This window comes from Saccoglossus kowalevskii, chromosome 13, assembly GCF_978046115.1.
Source record: "Saccoglossus kowalevskii chromosome 13, keSacKowa6.1, whole genome shotgun sequence".
NCBI lineage: Eukaryota > Metazoa > Hemichordata > Enteropneusta > Harrimaniidae > Saccoglossus > Saccoglossus kowalevskii.
This window is the reverse complement of record NC_140653.1, coordinates 14471519-14495536: the sequence shown is the minus strand read 5'-3', so window position 1 is coordinate 14495536 and position 24018 is coordinate 14471519. Positions and strand designations below refer to the sequence as shown.

The 24018-nt window shown below is 35.2% G+C and overlaps 1 protein-coding gene across 1 annotated transcript in view; it reads left to right on the top strand.

The window, feature by feature from the left end:
* LOC144342912 (regulator of G protein signaling 7-binding protein-like) overlaps positions 1 to 10767 on the top strand; it is a 37454-nt gene extending 26687 nt beyond the window's left edge. Inside the window, exons 4-6 of the mRNA XM_078005776.2 lie at positions 1307 to 1493; positions 7568 to 7635; positions 8711 to 10767. Of these exons, the coding sequence (XP_077861902.2) occupies positions 1307 to 1493; positions 7568 to 7635; positions 8711 to 8823 (368 nt within the window). The 3' untranslated portion in view covers positions 8824 to 10767. The remainder of the gene's footprint in view (positions 1 to 1306; positions 1494 to 7567; positions 7636 to 8710) is intronic.
* The last annotated feature ends 13251 nt before the right edge of the window (positions 10768 to 24018 follow it).

The window sequence follows — 24018 nt, the reverse complement described above, 5'->3', positions numbered from 1 at the left end:
TCATACTTTATTCAGTTCTATTTTCAGCTCTGAGATAATAATTCAGGTTATTCAAAGAGAATATGCCCCGTAATACCTGAAGATATAAAGTGTATACAGTGTTTACGGTAATACCACGTGCATCGGACAAGTCTTAGCCATGCAATCCTTTCCCACTTTATTCATTTTGACATGTCCTTGGCAGCACATGAAATAATCTCGAAAATCTCCGTAAAAAGATAAATGCAAAGCAATGGCTGCTGACACAGAATCAACCAGTGTAACCAACCAACCAACCAACCAACCAAATAAACTCTGTTATGTGTAAAATGTAAAAAAACAATTGGACAGAATTGTATGGTCAGAAGTAGAACACGGCTACACATTTGCTACGGTAGATTCCGCTAAAATCAAGGGCTCCGTGAAAGAGAAAATACGAGCTAGATTGTAATCCATATAATTAGTTCTGCTGTGTTCGAATATGACAGATCGGAGCTGTTCATATAAGTGATTGTCCGTCGTCGTCCGTCCGTCCGTCCGCCAACAATTCCTTTTTCGATTTCTTCTTGAAAACCACTAGCTCAATTACTTTGTATGTGGTATGGTACCTTGGGCGAATATATTGCCAGGAAGGTAGAAAAGACAGCGGAAATATCTCGATCTTTAGGTCACTTGTTTATAACTGAGTTAACTTAGGTTAAACAAAGTAGCCACCATGTGTAGTCCTGGAACAGTGGTTGGAACAATAAAATCATGTATCTGTATCCTCGATTTGATATTGGTTGGAAATGGTCCCATAATATCAATTAACATTTCATTATTGGTAAAATGTCAAAATGTGTGAGTGTTGTCGAAACGTTTATTTATATCTTCTTTCTTAAAACACACACACAAACACACTTAATGCGTTGAGCCACGATCTATGTTAATGAACAACAATTATTTACGCACAAGTTTCACTAAATACAATATCTTGGAAGATTCTTGTTGAAATACAACAGGAAATAAATCAACTGCATTCCAAGATCATTGACACTAAGTAGCAGTAATTAGCATAAGGCTTTACAAGCAACATTACAAAGAAGATGCCCCAGAAAGATATGTTAGAAGGATACAGAGTGTTTTAATGCTTTACAAGTTCAAGGTTCCGGATTCATTCTAAGAGTATGTCAATATTACAAAGAAATTAATTGATACATGCACCTACATGTTGGTACAGGGAAATATGCAATCATCATATTAGGTATTCTGATATCTAAGAGGCAATAAAACCTCACCGCTATTAATATAATTTCTGTTGAGCGGATATGTCAATCTATCATTGTAGATTTTGAAAACATTCCTGGCGTGCTGAGCGCAACAGGGAGTCAAATTGCCATGGCAGCGATGGGGGCTATTGGTAGCCGTGTGTTTGCAGCTGATGCCGTATCTGCCTTCTCATCGGACCAGTTTGATGAGACATTCGTTCTTGAGCCGCCACGACGAAATCGGGACGAATTACACTCCCTACAGAAGTAAGTAGAAATGTAGTAAGAGGTGAATACTATGAACAATTTCAATTATTGTCAATGTCAATAATTATGCTTATGCATAAGAACACAGTAAAATGAAGCTTTTCATATCTATATAAAAACATTGCGTGGGTAAAGTGACAGATGCAATGCCGTACGCCAACTATAAACATTATTCTCAAATAGCCGTCAGCGGGGCAGTGGAAGCGATGGCGAATACTATTTGTCGCGTGGCTCTCTCCTGACCATATTTTGGCGGCAATTTTACTAATAAGGTGTATTCTCATAGCATTAGCAATTCTACTAAATCCTATAAAACACCTACGTTGAAATCTGTCTTTTATGTTCCACCTTAGAAACATGGCAGTATTAATACACGTGTCAAACGAAACTTACTAATAAATCGCCCCAGTCATTGAAACGCGTGACGTTTACTGTGGGCCCTTACATCAATTCAGCGCGCTGCATGATGCTTCAATCACCACGTACATTTGTTGCCGTAATATATGCGTGCTAAGCTACACAATAACTGATAATAGTCGTGAAAGCATTTTTTAAACATCCGTTGTCAAAACAGACCGACAATGGGCACTGAAACGGAAAATTACATTTACTAATTTATTCCAATACTGAATTTAATAACATCAAAGTATTAAATTCGCCGTTGTCATTGATTGAAGTGATTAACAGTATGAAATACAATATTACGGGTTGATACCTCGGAACTGTTAATTTAAAAAAACCGATCAGATTTACAATGGCGAGTAGAAATATTATTATACATACAAGTCTGTTACCCACTGATTTCTATTGTTATAGCAGTGACAATATCACGTGTTACTTCGTGTTCCAAATGTCAGTCACGTGATTGGTGCTATTTTATATTTTCACTCTGTGGCCGGCACTACTTTTACGATTATTATGAAAACAGAACAGCATCTTAAAATAGTGTTCCACAATTATGTGCAATTATTTCCGATGTTTTTTTTTTTTTTTTTTTTTTTTATAATAATACGTACTTCAATGTAATTTATGCGAGTGTGTCGATGTCAACAAGTTCCTGAAAAGATATTACTTGCGGCTCTCGCTTTCGCTGCAGACGTTAGCAGGGCGAGTCGTGGTGTTTTGTTGGAACCCTGGAACACGAAACAGTAGCAACACATGATGACCAACAATGAGTTTTGGGATATATCCAATGGGCATGTACCAAACCTTTAAAGCGGGGGAGTCGTCATCTGCGCATGCGTATGATGGCCATAGCGTGTCATTGTTTACAAACAAGCGTCTACTCGTGAGCCTTTGCGTTTTAGCGTATGTTGTTATTATCGCTTGGGACTCAATTCGCGCGCGTGCGCAGGTGACGACCCTCCCGCTTTAACTTCATTACCGCCTGGTTTAGTGAATGTCTCCATTTCCATCGCTATTTCCAATACAACGGTAACGTATGATACCAAATCAATGTTCTCTCGGTCGACAAGTAACGCCGGGATATTTGATATCGATATATTAATTTCAACCTGATCGAAAACAAAAAAAACGTGTACGTCTTTACGTTATTTCAATTTCGATTGATTGTGTTTAGTGTCCTAATTTTGATATACAAACTTCTGCAATCGATAGTGCATATTCACAGAATACTATAATACGCTGAATTGTTCGAATATATACATGCCACAGTTAAAACGGAAACAAAAGTTCGGGTTGGAATGTTTACATCATGTCTACGTATAACATTTCATTTCATTTCCCGCAGTACACCAGAAAACGTGTTACACGACCTTCAGGTCATGTCTCCCGTAGCATTAGAAAAAATAATGAATATATTTGATAATTTAACTACTCGTTCAACTATGCATGAACAATATTTATTATCTTGAATTTGCCTGTTTCGAACATATCTGATTTCCACATATGCATTTCAAATGTTATTTAATTTCAAGTCGTGTTTACAATGTCAACAACGGCCATGTCACGAGTGCGTTATATATCAATCCGCGCGTCAAACCTTTCAAGATGAGAGTTGTTTTTATGTTCGATATTTTCTTGTTGGCGACGAATAAGTATAATTGCAAGTATCAACTGGCCTGGAGATAACACTCCACATAGTGCTGATTATGTTATATAAAGTCAAAAATAATAAATATGTGCACGCATGATAGATATTCATATATAAAACACTCCTGATATTGTGCGTGTCAAGTTCACTGGGGGTACGTGCGTTGTACTGCATATCCACAGATTGGTTTTTGATTAAAAAGAAATGTGACAATCTTAATAATAATAAGAAATTCTAAAGACTATGAAAAATGTATTGCGCTGGAAAATCAGGTGTTATATTGTGAAACAAATACTTGATTGTAAATGCGTATATTTAATGAGTTACAAGCCAAGGGCAATGAATGGATGAACCCGTTTTCTGGCTTATCTTACTCACATCATTAGTATAACTCGTAAATCTATATTTGAAAAGCAATCAACGAAATTGGAACACGTGGCTTCTTTATTTAACATATTTGAGCTTATCGACGACTGTTCATATATATTTGAAAATATGTAAAAAAAAAACTGTGGTATTAGAACAATCGGCATGGTTGGCTGCTGATCGTCTCCGCCCCCGCTTATTCTCTCAATACGACAGTCGAATTTTCAGCTGCTAAATCGATTTATTCGTTGATATTGATTTCTGCAATCAGCTTCAAGATCAGAAAATCATTGAGGTGTGCAATTTTGTATTCGCATTATTGTCTTTATTGACTTTATTCCGGCTTTCGGTACGACTGATGCTTCGTTAGGGTTACAATAACGACCATAACAAGTTCAAACCAGGGCATTATTTAATAGAGTTAAGATACATAGGCACTTTCTACAATGTTTTCTAAATCACGCCCAGACAAGTCACGCGATATTATTTACACTAATAATTGTGATGGGACTGGGTAACGTTCAAGTGACGTTGCACGTATACTCCAGGTAATTGAAATGTACATGTAGCAGTGTTGGTGGAATATACATAATCATATTAGCCTCACTGTACTTTTTACTTTTAATACATTTCTAAAGAAATGTAGATCACACGAATAAAGAATTAAATCATCAAACAAAGGTAAAAAAATTCTAACACTTGGTATCGATGGAATAGAGAAATCATTTATGAAAAGAATGTCAAAAATCGTAAACGTATCAATAATGAGAGTTATATTAACTTGACACTAACATAATACCGACTGGAAAGAAATGAATTTCCGGTCGGGAATTATCGTAAAAGCTCACATGCAGATATAGGTAAAGAAGTCAGGCCACGGCGTGCTCTAGCTAGATCTACCACAGTTACCCTGCTCAAATGGCACGTGCTACAAACGTGCAAATATATTTATTGTCACGTTTCAATTAAAACTACTGTCAATTAATATAAGAGATTCGAAGTACCTAGAATACATTTATAATTGGGAAATCACAGAACCATTAATCTAAAAAAAAATATTCTAAGTAATACAATACAAACAAAGGCATATCCACTGTTACCTTTTCCAGAACAACGGGATTATACTTTTTCCCAAATCACTAAAGGTCAACTTCGCTTCTGAGCAATATTCGTATTTCAGTATAGCATCAGGTGTGACCCGGTTTTCAGATAATTTTCATCGGCACAAATATAGCTATGTCATTTTCAATCAACATTATTTTTTCTTTCGATCGCACCTTGACGAAATTACATAATTGCAACTGTCGGACTGAGATCCACTTTATAACACTATTTAAGAATTGTCGCATTTGCAGGCGGGCGATCAACGCAGCACTGAGACATATCGGTTGTCATGGTATTCTATGATGTAAAATCACTACTCAGTTGGAAATAACTCCTCCAGATATAATTAGTTCTGTTCAAACCCATTGCCACTGGGGGAATTTTCGTATTCTCCAGTGACCATACTATGCTATTTTTACTTAGTAGAATTCCACGCCAATGAATGGCTGTTATTTTGTTCTTTGTTTTTCTCATATTTGAATAACGGTATAATCATCAAACTGCTATACCATGGCACTTCAGTCTAAAAAGCAGTATAAAATGTTTTATATCTTTGACTGGTGTCCTTGCAAGTAGATTGAACTTCTGACACATATGGGTGACTACGGTAATACAAAAAAACGTCAATATATTAATATGCCGGTAGTTTTACAGTGTATTTTGTGAAATGTAGTTAGTAATTATATTAATTTTAACATTTCTAGTAGTTTCGGATGTCAGGTAAAACACTAGCTGTGAGTCCATAGTCATTGGAATTACACTTTAGTCATTTTGAGATACATTTGTTAAATTTAAATTTCTTATGTGTCGGAGGAGGTATGGGTTCCCGCATGGACTTGCGTAACACAAATGTGGCACGTCAAATGGTATCGCATATAATCATACTATTTTCTTACATCACACCGTCATCGAAACTATCACCAATCGTTAATATGTTTATAAAACAATCATCAGATCAAAAACTATAACAAAAACGAATGGCTTAATGTTGTTGTTTGTCGGCCGCTAGAACGTAGGTAACTCAGATAGCAACCATTTTTTCAGGTTGAACGAAGACACAATTACGTGACCAAATGAAGTCACTATAGTAGGAGTACCCTAAGTTTGTGAAACAGAACGACAGAAACGACAGGAAACGGCTGTATGTTACTATTAGTAGTTTTCTATGGTATATTGGTATTCAATGTTGTGGTGTATTTGCATAAGTAGTCCTACACGTATGGGTAGATACTTCACTCTGTAAATTCCTCACAAATGACTATGGTCAGTGCTTACAAACTCAGGAAAATTGTCGACGCGTTTTAGTACGAAAGCACTCAATGCCTACTACAGTTACGTCACATTGACCTCGTTCGACCTAAAATGGCTGCCACCGGAATAACCGGGAAATAACATCAAAACTATGACGCCTTTAAGTGTTTGAATACACGCTCACAAATTACGATTACTAGATTAGTTATTAGAGTTTAGAAGCTGTGAAGCGGATATATGGGATAAGCAGGATATCAAGCTTATAACCCTGCAGTATCAGATTCATTAAACCAAATAACAAACACTTCACTCAGTTCGTAAATGAGATATTCTATACATATTGGTAATATTGAAATGTGTCATAATTGTGTTGTGTACTTTCTAACAAACGCTCATGGATTGTGATCATTTTATAGAATTTTTATGCTCTAAACGAGAGATTGAGATGATTGGTTAACATATTTATTATTTGGAAAAAAAAATTGAAAAAATTGCGACGGTGTGCAAATAAGATTAAATGTAACATTGAAGTAATGTAAATTATAACCGACGAAAATAAAAAAAATCGTATAAAAATCAACGTAAAGTCAAAACTTTTATGTGAGTCCAGGATGAATATTTCTGGATGTAAACATGAAACTGAAATCTGTAAATTGTTGGTATATGTATGCCTATAACGTACAGTAGATTAAATGCGCTGATATGGGTGTTTGCATACTATGGTCTATTAATAGCCCTGCTTCCATCGCCATTTCTATACATCTATTTTGCTCAGTGTTACCCACTTCTCAAAAACGGCAAGTCAGAATACTTTGACATTTTCAACGAATGTAGAAGCCTTGAATGTGTTTGAACAAGATTAATTGTTTCCAATAAATTGGTGTTTAATTGTAAGATTAAACTGCATCTATGACACGAGATGTCGCCTTTTCTTTCCTGATCATTTGACTAAGAGGTCTTTCATGGCCATTTTACTAGGGGGTCTATTTATCTCTACTCGGCGTCTCGCGCCGCGCTTTCTAGAAGACCGCATCGTGGTTTTTTGCACCATTCCCATTCTCCACAGAGTTCTAGTTTAACTGTATAATATCCCTCAAGATATGTAGAGTTTTATAGTTTTCAGATCAATTATCATATATTCTGTGTTTATTATTATATACTTTGTCAAGGTTATTACTATTCTATGTCAATTTATCACAGATCCCATTAGCGATACAAATTATTGCAATATTACGTGTCTTATATTAGTAACCATTTTATTCATATTACGAGTAATTACTCTAATCTCCTGTACCAACAGTGACATACAGGAATGCAAGACTATGCTTCACGAGTTGTATCAGATCATGCCGAGGCCGAAGACGAATGGTAAGAACCGCAAAGATGTGTGTTCATTACGATTTACTTGGTTACTAACTTCTTACAATTCATAAAGTCGTATACCTAATGTCCGTGCGATTCACGTGAATAACTATTCGAGGAAATAAAACATGACACAAAATGAAGAAGTAAACAATTATTTGAAATCAAATATACAAAGTGGTTGACAAATGAAAATATATAAAACGAGCGCAAAACACCAATTTTAACGGATGAAAGAAACCACACATAAATATTATGGTAAGCTGCATTTTAATTTTTTCTTTCACTGCCGTTTTGGTTACAATTTGATAACAAAAATAACCCTCCATATCTCAATTAGTAAATCAATTCTTCATTTATCAGTAGAATTCAAATAAAAAAACCGGAAACAAAAACTCGTACGTGAGTCACCTAAGACACTGTCATTAGTCATTGATTGTCATGCAAAAAGGAATTACGCATGAATGGAATTTAATTAACATGTTTCAAAAGAAGTACTGGCTATGTCATGGACGGCGTTTGCACAAATCATTTTGTGTGCAAAGAATCGCTGTCAGTTTATGTTTGGATAAAGCCTACATGTTAACTGTATTAATTATTGTCAAGTACAATTGATCCTGTCAACAGTGGTACTGGTAACATCCAATGATCATCTCTTTGAAACCCTCTTGGCTGAATACCAATCTGATGAATACGTCATCATCTACAGCATTAACAGTTTTTTGACACACGCTACGAAATGTTTGAATTAAAACGACGTGATGTCGTACACATTTTGTATAACTGATTATAGCTTGATAACTTGAATGTAAAGATGAGGTAACGTCCCGCGTAGATATTGTTGCTCAATTTTAGTAATAATATAATATCTACACCCTGGCAATTGCACTCATGAAGACATATTGACAGTCATTGATGACGTCAATGTAATTTCTTTATATTGTATCACAGCGACTTCTCGGGGTCAATCCTAATCATGCTAACGTATATTTATATGAATCTAAAATAAGCATTGTGTAATACAAACACAGTCAATAATCAATTTAACATTTCCCACCGGTTTTGTTTCTCTATTCGACAGATGAAGACTTCATTATTCCAGAGTTCATGAAGATACACAACCGCAGAAGGATTTTTGGTGGCAGCTCCCGAAGAATCAATTTGTGTTGCATGTGTGTACAAGATTCGCTGTAAATGTTACCATAGCAATTCAAGTGTGAGAACCCTCCATGGACATGAATATTCAGGATTCTCAAGACAATTTTGTAAATAAAACTTTTCACAAGATGAAACTAATTTGCTCGCCAAAGTGACGATAATTAATATTATATATTCGAAGAAAAAGTACATCACTCACAAAACTGAATTGTCCTCAGACAATAACAATTGTCCGTCTATATCGATGACAAACTTTCTTGTCTGCTTCAAGTGATTGGATGAAAGGTGGCTTCATGTAATATAATTTATACATCCACAAGGAGTTAGTGCCTTGCCTGTTTCTTATACAATGTGACGTCAACACTTACGTACACCGAACAAGTGTTTCTTTCAATATTCTGAAGATAATGTTTGCACTCAGAAACGTCTCAATTCGTTGTCTCGACAATATTGAATTCAATCCCCTCAAAGTGTGTTGCATATATTTCCATCGATTGCGTGTCTAATGCTGATGGTAAATTGGATTTGAAAATTATATCTGCATTTACACGCACAGTATTGTAAGGCAGTGGTAGGCGAAATCATTTTTGTTGGCAGTTCGTAATTGTGACGGTAATACAACATCATATACAACGACAATATAAATATACAAAAGATGGATAATTTAGTGTTTTTTTGTGTGTGATTACGAAAACGAGATTATTTTACTGGAATTACGTGCAGAAGACGCCGTATGCCAGTGGCGATTGATGCTGCGACTCTACTGACACTATACTGGTTGTCCCCGGGTAGCATATAATAGTCGTGAAAAAACTATAAATATAACTACGACGTTACTTTGTGGATAGTGGTAAGACATGGGAAGAGGCAGTAGATAACACATTCATTGTGCGGGCGTTTACATGTGTCTGCACTCGACAACTCATATGAAACCTTTTTATTATCTCGGAGTGAGGAATTTGCTTTAGGTATTGTGTAATATGCCTGTTACGCTCACTCTCCGTACTAATTTTCGTGGTTGTGCATAATTTTCATTTTATAATTCAAGTAAAATGGTTAAAGATCGATATAAATAATGAGTGCACAATTCTGATGGGAAATAACTTGAATTAAGGTGGCTTTCCAAATCAAAGAATTGACTGGGGTACTGTGTTTCCTAGTTTTAATTGGATGGTTTGGCTAGCAAATTATTACACATCACACAGGCGTCGATTTAGCTCTTGTGGGCGTCCTCTAAATTAATTGGATTCCCCAGTGATTAGTTCTTCTTTAGGAATGGAATTTTAGATAGGATAATAATTAATCTTGTTTTTTGACCATTTTGCAAAACCAGATTCACAGATAATGAGACTTTACATACATCTAGAAATATGTGAGTACAGCCGCCAAACCATTTGTGAATTGAAGAATATAAACATATTAAATTGCCATTTATTTGACAAGATAATTACACACATTCAGTTATTATGCACTGTTATTTATTTTATGTATCTAGCAAACATTTTCATTAAAAGCAGACAAACTGAACTACTCACACCGTGCTTGCCAATGTGTTTAAAATGTGTTCATAGTTGAAATGCAACTGCATTTGATATTTAATTCTATTAGATTTTTCATTATTTAAGATATGTATGTATGTACCTAGTAACATATTGGTATACAATGAAATTCTACAATTCAAATTTGTGCTATAGAAACATTGATCACCTATTTAAGTAAACACATTTACAGACTCATCCATTATCCACACAAAGATTATTCTTATTTATTTGAGAACGTTAAGATTGTATGTCGTAAATGTTTTTAAATGTCAGTGAAGAATACATTCGAATGCGGCCAGTTTGGAGAATACAAGAAAATGGAAAGTGTAAACAGCAGTGTGAACATTACAATTAAACATCTGTCAGGTATTAATCGTTTGGTTCAATGAGTTATGGTTTGGGATTAGTTTTAGTAAATAAAGATACAAATATAAACCGATTTAGATGTTGGGAATGTCTCTGGTTTTAGTATGATTTGTTCCCGATGTTATCGTTCCGAGTGTGTGATTTAAACCATATTGCTATATGCTTATTAGTAGGAATATTACAAAAATGAATGTCTATGCAAAGTACAAATTACTGCTACAACCAATGGACACATTTGTTGCCAATACAATAACACATACAATACAATACAATACAATACATTACATAGTAAAATCAGTACAAGTGAATTTAGTAAATTTTAAAAGCATATCCAGCTATATAACATGACAGCTGTCATCAATTTGCTTGTACTATACTGTTTGTACTATTTCTCATCGGACATATAGTGGATATATCGCGATTGACCCTATAATTTTAGATGTATTAAACCGGAGCTGTATGTTTTATTTTTTTGGACGATTTGTGTGGCGTAATGTAGTATATATTCACGAATTTGATATCTGTTTTACCTGTTTCGCATGTGTTTCAATGTCAAAGCGTATACTGACGTCGTGATTTGCGAGTGCATATTCAATGTGTCATATCTAATTTGAATACACCACACCATTCTTTAAACACAGTTTACACATTCTGCGATTATGTTATGTTTGTTTCGCACCATCTTATATAGTTTTGTACATTTCAAACATGTCCACCCTCATATTCGAGAAAATTCACACATACACATGCCGAAAGAAACCACCAGCCCAAAATGTGGAAAAAAAAAGTACGCTGCGCTGGGAGAATTAGAAATGGTGGTAGATTTACTACAATTGAAAGCTATTGTTTCAAAAATATATTGTTAGGCAACGTTATGGAGCTTTAGTTGATTGCTAGACAAGAACAATACTTCGAATTGTTTACTAGATCCAATCAGATTACTTGTCAATGACATGTTATTATATTTTGGTTTATAGACACAAGGGGATATGTAAACAGTGTTATTATAAGTATCATGTCAACTAAAATTGCAACAAACTATAGGTTATTAGGTAATTATTAGGAAAAAATCCAAACTATTTTTAAGATGAAATCTTGTAATATGTATATTTATGTATGTTTTATCAGTTATTTCCTGTGATATGGTAAAATATTTTGCTGAAACCAACATTGATTTCAAACATATAATTGTTTCCCAAAACTAAATAAACTGAAACAATGGAACATCGATATCGAATATTTGTTATAATAATTATATTTTTGCTAGTGCTGTATGTATACATGTATAATGGACATATGTATGTGTGCATGCTCGTTTGCCTGTAATGGTATACCTGAGTTAAATTTCCAATTTCTAAAAAAAAGTGTGATGGAAACTAGTAAACAAGACATTTTATTTTGATATCCTGACTCTAGACTCGTATCATGCCTTTACAAGATTACATGTCCGGGGTTCTTGATGCTGGAGAGCTTAAGAACCGTTCCAATAGGTATTAATATTTTTAGTCAATTAGTCAAAACGAAAAGGGTAATGCAAGTGAAAAACGTGGTCTGTTTGTATGAAGTGAAGCTGCTATTTACACAATCACTGAAAAGGATATCTGTGTGTACATTTTACAGTTAACATTGTATACTTTTGCTGTTTACGAGGAGAAACAATTTAAATTCATTCTTTACAAAAAGTGTTTATTCAAATATTAAATAACAATTTTAATATATTATGAGTTTGTCACAAATGTGTTGGGATTAGTATACAAATTGACCTTATTGACCCAAGGTGTGTGTGTACAAGATTAAAAAATAAAAAACCGAGTCAGACACAATGACTTACATATACAACATATATTACATTGAAACTTTAGTGAACATATTCATGTTCAGGGAGTGATTTGTGTTGTAAATGTCTTTAGATTGTTTTGTTTAAATAACACTCGGAAATTAGAAAACAATTCAATATAACGTAGTCATAACAATACATCAAATCAAATTCAAGTAATATAACAGAAACTATAAAACTAGTTTTTGCGATTTTTAGCCACAAATTAGTATGACCTTCATTCACCAAATACGGGCCCAGAACTATGTGGCTGAACTATGTATCAAGGTTTTGTTCCCATTGTCTTAAAAAAATCATTTTAATGTGGCTCAGTATACGTAGAGACAAGGATGTACACGAAGACAGAGTGGGCACATCTTATGGTATGCTATTCATATGACGACGACTTGTATTAGACACTTTGCTAGGCTAATTATCTAATTGTGTCATTTAGAATTCAGCTAAATGCGCGTTTGATGATCACCGTTATTAATTAACAATTCCTCAATACTGATAGCCTGTTTTTTCATGGAAGTAATTCTTATTTTCAAACTGGGCCATGCTTAAATATTTGGCAATACTAGATAGACACGGTACTTAAAATAACTTTGAGCGCACTATTTGGAGGCAACATTCGAAAATTATATTTGTTTTATCTGTAATGAACAGGCATAAAATGTCTTTGGGCAACAAAATAATATTTAAATCATGCGATCTTATCAAACCTGCATATCCAGGGTCACTATTATTAAAAACAAATGAAACAATGCATTGACGTGACTGCAGATAATTATATGTGTATTATGCTTCCAGGTGCAATTAAACTACAAAGTACGTAATATAAATGGATAGCAGAACATGAAGGTATGACTAAAGTCTGCAAATATGAGATACACATCTAAGAAGAAGGCTGCATCGTTTTTTGATGCTTATGTAGGAGTGTGTGGGAATTGCCTTGGGACATGAGTTCCATGGATTTCTTTTACAGTGACCTTTGACAACTTATAATGACGACTTACGAATAACTACTATGCAAACGTGACTCTTACCTGCCCTCTAGAATAATTAGCTTAGTGTTTTTTTTTCTTTAAAACATTGAACTAATTATCTTGGCTTTTGTACGTGCATTTCGGTCAATTCTATCCATTGTTGACGCCTGCGGTCTGAGACTTCGATGCAATAGTAGGTCGCATAAAGTTGTTACAAGATGCGAGGTTAATGTTACATTGATGTGATGTGATGTTTTTGAAGGACGAGAAAATTAGAAAAGTCTGGCACTCATCAACCTTTGTCCATGCAATGCCTAAACAGCGTGTGCTGTAAAGATTTATATCCTTCAGCTTTTTTTTTGCAATCGTGGCTTATCTTTATATCATCTTCATGCGAAATGTCCTATATCGTTTAATTCGTTTTATTCAAAGATTATATATGTTTTAAAATTTGTGCGAAAACGCACGTGTTTATACAATTGTCAATACCATCTTTATTTTTGACGTGAATGTGTAACTAGACGCAATTTAATTGATGAAAAAACACAGATAATGCTTTGTGAAAACGAAAAGTAATTCCATTACCTCGCGTATTGTTGAATTGTGCCTCGTTAGTATTATCATGTTTCATCAGCAGAATACGTCTGATTTGGGGATTTGCTTGTACAAAACAATTTCATTATAGACACAGAATCTTTGGTTCATTGCTGATCACCCGCAATTTATAAAAGGGTCGTTTTAGCTGGTATATGTGATCATTGAGAAAGAAAAATAACCAGACGTTGATTCACATGAAGTGGAAACAAAAACTAGAGCATCATTACCAGAAGATATTGTTAATGTTCTTTTGATCTCGTCCAATCTAAGTGCTCACATCCGCAATCAACATCACTTGAATCAAGATGTTGGAATGCCTGGTACCATGGCAACGCATCCCGACTGTGATAAATCATCGTGATCAAGTTGGCAAGACAAATATACATGTTAAATATTTGGATTAAGATTCTTTGTTGTGATTACACATGTCCATGTAAAGTGGAAATTGATCTATAATTCTTGAACTCTCGTTCAAATATACGTTCGACCAGTGAGTCCTGCATTCTATGAGGACGTTAAATAACTTTGGATCAAGTGTCACACAAGCAATTACGATAAATGCAATTACGACAAAAAAATAGCTAATAATATAGTAAGCTGCAGAAAACATGGCGCCACGCGAAGAAATATTCACTTTGATAAATGAGAAGATACAGAGCATTTAATGTAATTATACATAAGTAGGTAAGTTTGTAACAATTCCCAATTCACAGCAAAATGTGTGGCATGTCATTAGTGCAAGCAATTAGAGCAAGGAAGATATTCCTGTTGTAGCTTCTTGAACTTATAGAAATAATTGCGTGAATTATACGATACTGTACACATATTTCAAAGACAAAGTGAACAGTGTATTCTAACCAATGCTGCCGATATTATTCAAATTAAAGAAGAGATTTTCACACACAGGGTTATATCAGAAGAGTAACTTATGAATTTGCACAGGCATACAATATATGGTCGACTTTTTCTGTCACAAGCGCGTTGGTGATATGGTCAGCAGCCGTGAAAAGTTTACGTTATATGTATTCGTATTAGAACACTGTTGTGTTCACTGGTGATAATACTACAAACATATGCAGTTGCAAGGATAATAAAGGGTATTTTTAATTGTGGTAATACTACACATGCATATTAAAAAGGTATTACACATTGGGAACCCGGTATACATATTGTGTGAGGTAAGCAACAACTAACTAATATATAAATAAATGGAACCCAATACCTAACAAAACCCGTAAAAAAAACTCGTATTTGCGCATTCAGCAGACAGGCATATTTAACGCTTATAACAGAGTTCGAGTGAGCGGAATTCATTTATTTTAATCTCTGAAAAAGATCGAGCTCTCATTTTCTCATTTAAATGAACAAGGTTGGATATTTGAAAAGATAAAGAGATAAGGATGAAAACAAAAGACTGGTTGATGAACAGTTCAGGAACACGGTGACAGTTTTAATATCCTGTAACTTCTCATCAGCTATTCAGATTTTAAACTTGTAATCATATGAACGAGGTCGCGCAGATGTGTAGCTGTAGCGAGCGCATAGTTGTTCAGGAGTGAGAGAGAAATTCGCATACACTATTTTTTTTGTTTTTGTTCAATGTGCCTCTGAAGACATGACCCTCAGCTGACACCCTGCGTTCCCACAATGCATAACCTCTGTCAATCCTAGATTTTGAAATGACAATCCACTTGGATTATAATAAGTGTGCGAAACATGCATTAATTAGTGAATAATAGATTAGCACTTCGAAAACACCTGACGTAAGCTGATAATATATGCGTACTAGTACTGTCAGTACTAATACTGTCAGTCTAGGGTTTTATTTCGGCATTTTGATCATTTCAATTTAAGCTAATTTGTTTCCCCACGTGTTAAAAATATATTCCTCGCAGAGGGACGTTCTTGGGCAAAAATAATGAATCAGCCATAAATACGGCGAATATTCAGTGGAAACTGTAAATGCTGTTCATCATTCAGAACGATTGCGATCGACGAATATTGCACGATCACAACATATAGCTTGACAGTTGTAGAACCTAATGGCTGAACACGTCAAAGTCTATCATCTTTCGCTTACGTCAATAGTGTATACCCGCAGGTACACCGTTAGTTGTCTAATTTGTTGGGGGTGTGTGTATGCAAAACCGTTATGCATGCTTAACGCAATGCATTAAAAAATGACGCTTACAGCTGTGAGATCTAGTCCGGTTTCCATTATAGGCATTACAGACTTCGACGAAGCACAAATAACAGTATCACCTGTTCTGTATGAAAACTTCGTTATGGCATTGTATTTTGAAGCTTTTAGAGACAGCGCAGGTCACCCTCGATTGAGTATACGCGTTTCGTTCGATAGTGAATACCTGTTTACACACTGGCCAATGCCTGAATATTAAAGAGGGGGAGTCGTCACTTGCGCATGCGTCAGATGGCCATAGCGTGTCATTGTTTAGCGTGTGTTGTTATCGTCGCTTTGGACCCAATTCCCGCGCGTGCGCAGGTGACTACACTCGCGCTTCAAGAAGGCAGTGTCGTAATGCAGTGAAGTGGTAATGCAGGTGTGGTCCTGGCTTGTGAGTGGTCAGTGTCAACAAATTTAGAGAAATTAGGGAATTATTTGTTGTTGGGAAAAGTATGTTGACAGCCAATGTATAAGTAGTGAACACAACGGGACATCGGATAGTTGTTTTAGACTACGCCCTCACGATACCCCTCTGTACCAGTACTGATGGGACATTGTTTAAATATGTCACCATTTGAAGCTTGTTAGCAGGTGGAAAACTTCCCGGTGTCCAGCAACTTTAACCTTTATAACATCTTACTTTTTGAACCAATACATTTGATAACATATATATAAGCAAGGGATAAATTCATACATATTTAAAGAGGAAAATTTATGTAAATTCAATTTTCTACCCTGAATTATAAGACTAAACTAAAATTTGTCAAATCATGATGGGTAAATACAAGCTAGACTAAGCCCTGGTTTGTTTGATTACATGCTACATTAAGAACAAACGTAAACAAATTCACGACGTTTTTTTTCCCTTTTATTCAGTATACTAGTACACTAGCCACCAATTACTCTGTATTGTTGCATTTTAATACTTTATACTAGTACTCTAAAATTCGATGAGTAAATGGAAGAAAAGTTTGACTATTTACTGATTTGTCACCTTAGATTGGATTGTTCAAAGCCAGGCAAAGAATAGACAAAGGGTAAAACATTTGAGACAAACTCATCTCAAAAGCGCAACAAAACTATAAATATCATAGTAATACATTGACAAAACGGTACAGGAAGTATTGTACTTCATATATATTCATTTTGATGTGTTATTTGTGCATTTAGGAGTTGGGTGGGATACGAAAATGATTGACAGCAAAGACCATATCATTTCCCAGCATGCCTTGTATATCATACATTTGACCGTTATTTGTGGTGAAACAATCATTTCTATGTATTTTGTTTCACTACTCATAAATACAATCCCCACATAATACAGATATTGATATAGTGAACATAGGCTGTACAAGTAAGACATTTTAGGGTTTGTTTTCTGTAGCTGGCTGCTGGCTAGAGGAGACTTAGTACACAATGGCTACAGTGTTTACCGATAGGCTGTCAATATTTAGACGCGGGAATACCACACAAATATCGTAATTTGAAACTTTGATTACATTGTGCGCAAAAAATGTGAATACATTGTTATTTATTCAAACAATCATAAGATTTGATAACCCTCTTTCTACATATAATGAATATATATGAAATACAATATTTCCTTTATCTTTCTGTGAATGTATTACTATGATATTTATAGTCGTGTTGCGCTTTTGAGATGCGTTTGTCTCTAATGTTTTACCCTTTATAATATTATATCAAATACGCGAAGTATTTACAATGATTCTTCAATCAAAATTATACTCGATCCCTTTTTGCGCTTACATTTTTTGAACCACAATGTTTCAGCATGCGAACATGCGTGTATCTAATTTAGCTTGTTTTGTCTTACATTTGCTATCATTTGTTTTAGATTTCGCAAGTTGGCTGAGACCAACAACTTCGATTTTGCTGTTTTAAATCCTTCTGAACTATGAATTATCTTCTCCCCGGTTTGACATAATTTGCGGTCAGCCAACTTGCGAAAACCGATTTTCATCCATTGTCGGTGTAAATAATATTGTAGAATGATATAAACAGCCTCATTCCTCGTCGCCCTGTTTATATTCAATATAATTCCACGCTATCCACTGTTCAGATTGCTATTCAGATTGCAGATCCACAGATTGCTATGAACACGCTACGAACACATTGCACGGTTTAAGAGCGATGAATGCACGTAACATGTTATTATCACAATAGACTATAACACTATGATAATCATAAAACAGATTACTTCAGTCACGGAACATTCTGTACTACTGATAAACTTTCCTATTGTCTTCGTAACATGAATATCGCCGATAAGTATGGTAGCCATAGAAACAGTCAATCAGCGGATGGATCACGTATTAGGTTAATGCTTACTACTATGGTATCCGGTACGCACCATGTCACTGTTTGAAATGTGTGACCTGTACACTTTGTTGTAGCTATGTTAATAATAACACTAACATCGTCCTGGCCGCGGGGATTGTGACCTATTTATGCGGTTCTAGGTCACAGACTAATGAATACATAAATATAAATAAATAAATAAAAAAATAAGTAGCCAAATGCCACATTTTTGAAGAATTATATTTATCAACGTGATGGTTTAAATCAAATTCACTTAATATCTCCAATATTTAGTGCTCAGCTGGTGTGATAAATTACATTTTCTCGTTTCCATGTGAATGAGAAAATTAAAACGACGATGATCAAGATGAATTCATCAACTCGAGAGGTGAAGTTAATATGTTTCCGTGCACCCACACAAGTACATACAACGCACTTTAGAAGTTTAATTCAAAATTAAAATATATCAAGTGCAAAATCACAGCATCTGGCGCATTAAGATTTCATCGCAGTTTAATATCGAACATCGCAAAACATGGTATAATTCACATCTGACAGCAAATACTTCTGTAACACAGTCTCGGTCACAAATTATGTTATTATGAATCATTTCATGGTTGACTATAACTGGGAAGATATTTCCTTTGAAATATAAATCACGAATGTTGGTTCATCAAGGATGTCTACAATGTGTACTGGTTGGTGATATGTGAGTGATTGAAACAAATTCGAGGTAATTGGCAAAAATATAAATCTATAATGACTGAAGCAAAATGGAGACACAGTGGTTTTGTGAATGTTTTCACCCACCACCGCATATCACAGTAACGCCCTCCCCTGTCTGATTTGTTACTATTTTTCATCATCGCAAAATAGATACAAGAACTGGAATTACAGGAGAGTTGACACTGACATTAACACAATGCGTTATATAGGGGAAAACACCTGATAACGCATTAAGATGTATAGCTGCATAGCGGAGTGGTTGTAGGAGAAACATACATGATACTACCCGTTGACGTCACGCACGCTACGTCGGCTTTCACCAAACGAACATCTGCATTTATAATGGCAGAGAAACTATTATTGAATATATTAATAAATTATTTGTATTACACATTATTAAATAACCCTAATATATATATATATATATATAAGGATGATTTGGTGTGGTGAATTTTAGGTCACAATAACACTTTTTAATACTCTTCTAGATAATAAAGTTCTCCCCACGATGAAATATACCGGACACCGGCCTCAACATTTTATCTTGGGTCAGACTTTGTAACCCAGACGAGCACTCGGACTCGGGCTTTACCTTATACCGTAAGGTTTGTTTATCTGCATACAGTTCTAACTGTGCCATATTGCATCTGATTTGGCGATAAGGATTGCTGTACGTCAGAATATTGGATTATTGTTATGATATGATATGATATGATATGATAAAAAAAAACTTTCATTGAATCGTCTGCCATGTGTATCAGCAGAACACTACGAAACTGGTCACAAAAAATGACTTTTGTTATGGTCAGACATTTAACGATGACGTAAATCGTGGTCACGTGATCATACAGCATATACACCACGAGCGGCAAGCGTGAGTGGTTTTTGCACTGTAACAACCACGTGACTATGATTTAACCAATTTGCACCATGGCTGTCGGAAATTGGGGAATTTGTTGTTGTTCAATACGCAGAGTTCAATTTGTAATCAAATTCTTTGATCACACGTCACACGCCGTAACCATGTTATGCATATAACTAGGAAATTTCTATGACAGCCGTGGTACGTTATTGAACGTTCAGACCACCATAACATTCTCGCCACTAGACCCTTCACAACTGCGGGACTTCACGGTTAACGACGACGCGAAATGAGTGTGTTCGCGTTGTCGCCTCGAGTGAATAGTGACCCATGACAACGAAGGATTCCAGAGTCCCCCGGGGAAGTCGTATTGCGATACAAACAAATCTCATATGAAATGTACGGGTTATTTAATTTAAAAAGCGGTCACTGCATATTGTATTTTATGTTTCAGAAAATTAATTTTGCACTACAACCCAATTGCAAAACAACGAACTATTTTTTTTTTATTTGCATCTGAACACGGCGGTCGGTCAACACAGTTGTGTATTTTAAGTCTCAGTATATCCGACCGTCAATTGGAAACCACACATTAGACATAATCGCAAATTGATGTTACCAAAAGGCAAACGAATACGTATTCTTTGGAGTGAAATTGTGCTAGATGATTTTCCAGGGTATATGTTTTATGAATATTTTATACATTTTTCATAAAAACAGTCATTCCTTTATTATGAAATTCGATTGAAACTCAGGCTGCCTTTACGTGGCACAATACAATATTCAATAATTTATTGAGTTTATATATTTTTTTTACAGTTTTTCAGAGAGTTAAACAAACATGCAAACACATTAACATTTATAGTCATGTATCTCAATTTCGATAATTCAAGATGTCGCTAATTTAAAATAAAGTATATTCTCACAATGAGATTGTTGGAACTGCAGAAATAATGGCTGTATTTTTCTTTTTATAAATGATGTATTTCCAGCTGTCGGGGTTATGGTGTATTCCGATATGATAAAGCCGATTTATTGATTGAATACATTGTGTAGCCACTGGCACGGGCATGCGCAGGTTAACACAGGTTGTCCTAATAAGAATTAGTCAGTTAGGGTATAGGTAATCCGCGCATGCCTTGTCACCTGGGAACAGAAAAACACATTTATCTTTCACATCAATGCTACAGACGATGCGAGATAGTGCTTCCGAGTGCAGTGAATTCAAGAATACTTTGATGTTTACTAAACAACTAACATGCAACTATTTTAGACTCGGTCTTGTTCAAGCTGCTGTATCGATTGATTGAAAAGTATTGATGAGCCATGTGTTCAATACGTGTGACCGAACTGTTGTTGAGATACTAAATAACGCACCAAGCTGAAAACTATCGTTTTGCAAATTGAAATGCAGGTTGACGTGGAGCAACTATCAGCCATGCAATTACACAAACAGTATGCATGTACCGAACTTTTATCCATTTGAGCAAAATGGAGTAGTTAATTTTGTATGCAAATTAGCTAATTAACATGTGCAGAATAATTTCTCGTCTAAGACATAGTGAGCAAATTTCCAAGCATTTGTGCTAACAGTTGAGCACATACAGAAGGACTATTCTGAAATTATGTAATTATGCAAATTACCTGAATAATATATATATTTCTGTAAGAAAATGTTATTTTCAGATCAGTGACGGGGATGTAGTTATGTAGGATTTAATCAATGTCAATAGCGAAGAAATCAGAAAAATTGAATACGGAGCTAAATAACCTCCCTGGCAGCGATGCAAGCAATGTGAGGAAAATGACCTTTGTTACATATTCAGAAAGTCATAAACTCCCTCTCTACATGCGATTACGTCAGAAGCTGGGAATCCCATAATGCATTATAGGTAGCTACTAGTATCTACTCGAATCAATTTCACATCCGGTATGGTTGTTTTTGTTATGCTAATGTGTTCTTTGTTACAGTGCATGGTAGTATAGTCATCGCTATTTCGACATGAATTTTAAATCCTCAAATCAGGGTTGACCTTTAACACCTGTAAGTATAACAGATCTCATAGTTGTGTCTTAAATCATACAACTGTACATTCATTTCTACTATATTGAAGTATATTAACATCCCGCATTGCTTTATTTAATGCTGTTTTAATGCCTCCATTTCGAAATAGGGACTCTTATATTTAATTACCATTTGATCAAATATGGCCGACTGACTGCCATTGTGAGCCTGCAATTTGATAAATTAGGATACTTAAACGTTTTCGGGACAGTTTCTACGAGAAAAACAAGTCAATTTCATTCAACCTTCGTATCATAATCATGAATATCGGGTTACAGGTGCACATCATATTTTTTTCATTCTATTCCATGCCGATTCCTCACTAATATATCACCTAATTCAGTTGAAAGTTTTCTCACTAAGTACTTTACTCATAGGTAATACCTTAGATTGTGTTATTTTGTGACTTGATCAAATTTGTTGAATTAATCTAAGTCCATTTTGTCTAAAACTACAGTCTGTAAACGTGTCCAGGAACCAATTATCACAAATGGACAGGGCTTACATAATGGCTTACAGGTCCATGTTTATTAACAGAAATGGCCGACTGGGGATCATTTTTGTATCCATGCTAGATTCTATGTCTGTAAGGTGCTTATCATCACAGCATTTTGTCAAGGTAATTCCATTCATACTGAATTAAAATTGAAATACCGATGATACATAGAGCCTCTTGCAGACCAATATATCGATATATGAGATTGACTGCTGACAAAACTACACAAGACTGTGCATTATTAGCTTGTTATGCCGTTAAAACTGTTTAAGTTTTAGAAGAGATCTACTTCTTTCTTCTTCAAGCAGCAATACAAAAGAAATGAACCATAGATCATGAGTTAACAGCTGGTGATAACACAATAAGTATAAATTCATTTATGCATTATGTGTAGTATGTATATCCAGGTTGATTAATCTATTCAGATCAGTATCTACACAAAAAACACATTTTAAGGCATCTTCGCCAGCCATGGAACGTTTGTTTCGGGTCACCCCTCCAAACTAACCCGATTGAACCACTACTGTGTGTATTTAATATGCGCCCTCAACGGCAGAGATGCGACAAAAATCAACGGCCAATCAGCTGTCTTGTATCAAAATACAGTAGGACGGGTGATTTTCAAAATGGCGACCGAAGCACGCAGTTTTTCAAGATAAAAAGCCTCACCGATCACCAAAACCATGCAATTGGGGCAGTACTAGCTGAAAAAGAGTTTGTTGCAACAAGAACAGGGAGTGATAAATCACGAAAATTGTGCAACAGTTCAACTCTTGAGTGATCAGTCGAGTAGAGTTTCTGAGATTTTCTTTCAGAGTTGACAATTTGATCACTTTGTTAAAACATAGTTGACATAAATATTTGTCACTTTGCTGACGAAGTATTTCACAAACAGCCTTCAATGTTGGCATAACAAATTGTGCAAACTGGGTGAAAAAATGCAGCGCCAGTTTTTTGTTAAAAACAACCTAAACACACTCTACACGCACGATTACTAGAAGAATTGTGAAGTAACCATGATATACGTCGCCATTTCCGACATTTTGTTGGCGATCCGCTAGGATTGCCCTTATAATCACTTTTGTCGTGTGTGTGTGTGATTTCCAGTGTTTTCACGAATTATTTCTTATGTGATTTTTTTGGCTTTGCCGATTTCTCTCAAACTTGGCAGGTAGGTCACACCTTCACCCTAGTTATTAGAAATAATCAGAAAATGTGTTTTGGCCCACCGTTGCCATAGCAACAGCCAAAACACTGATTTTTGGATAG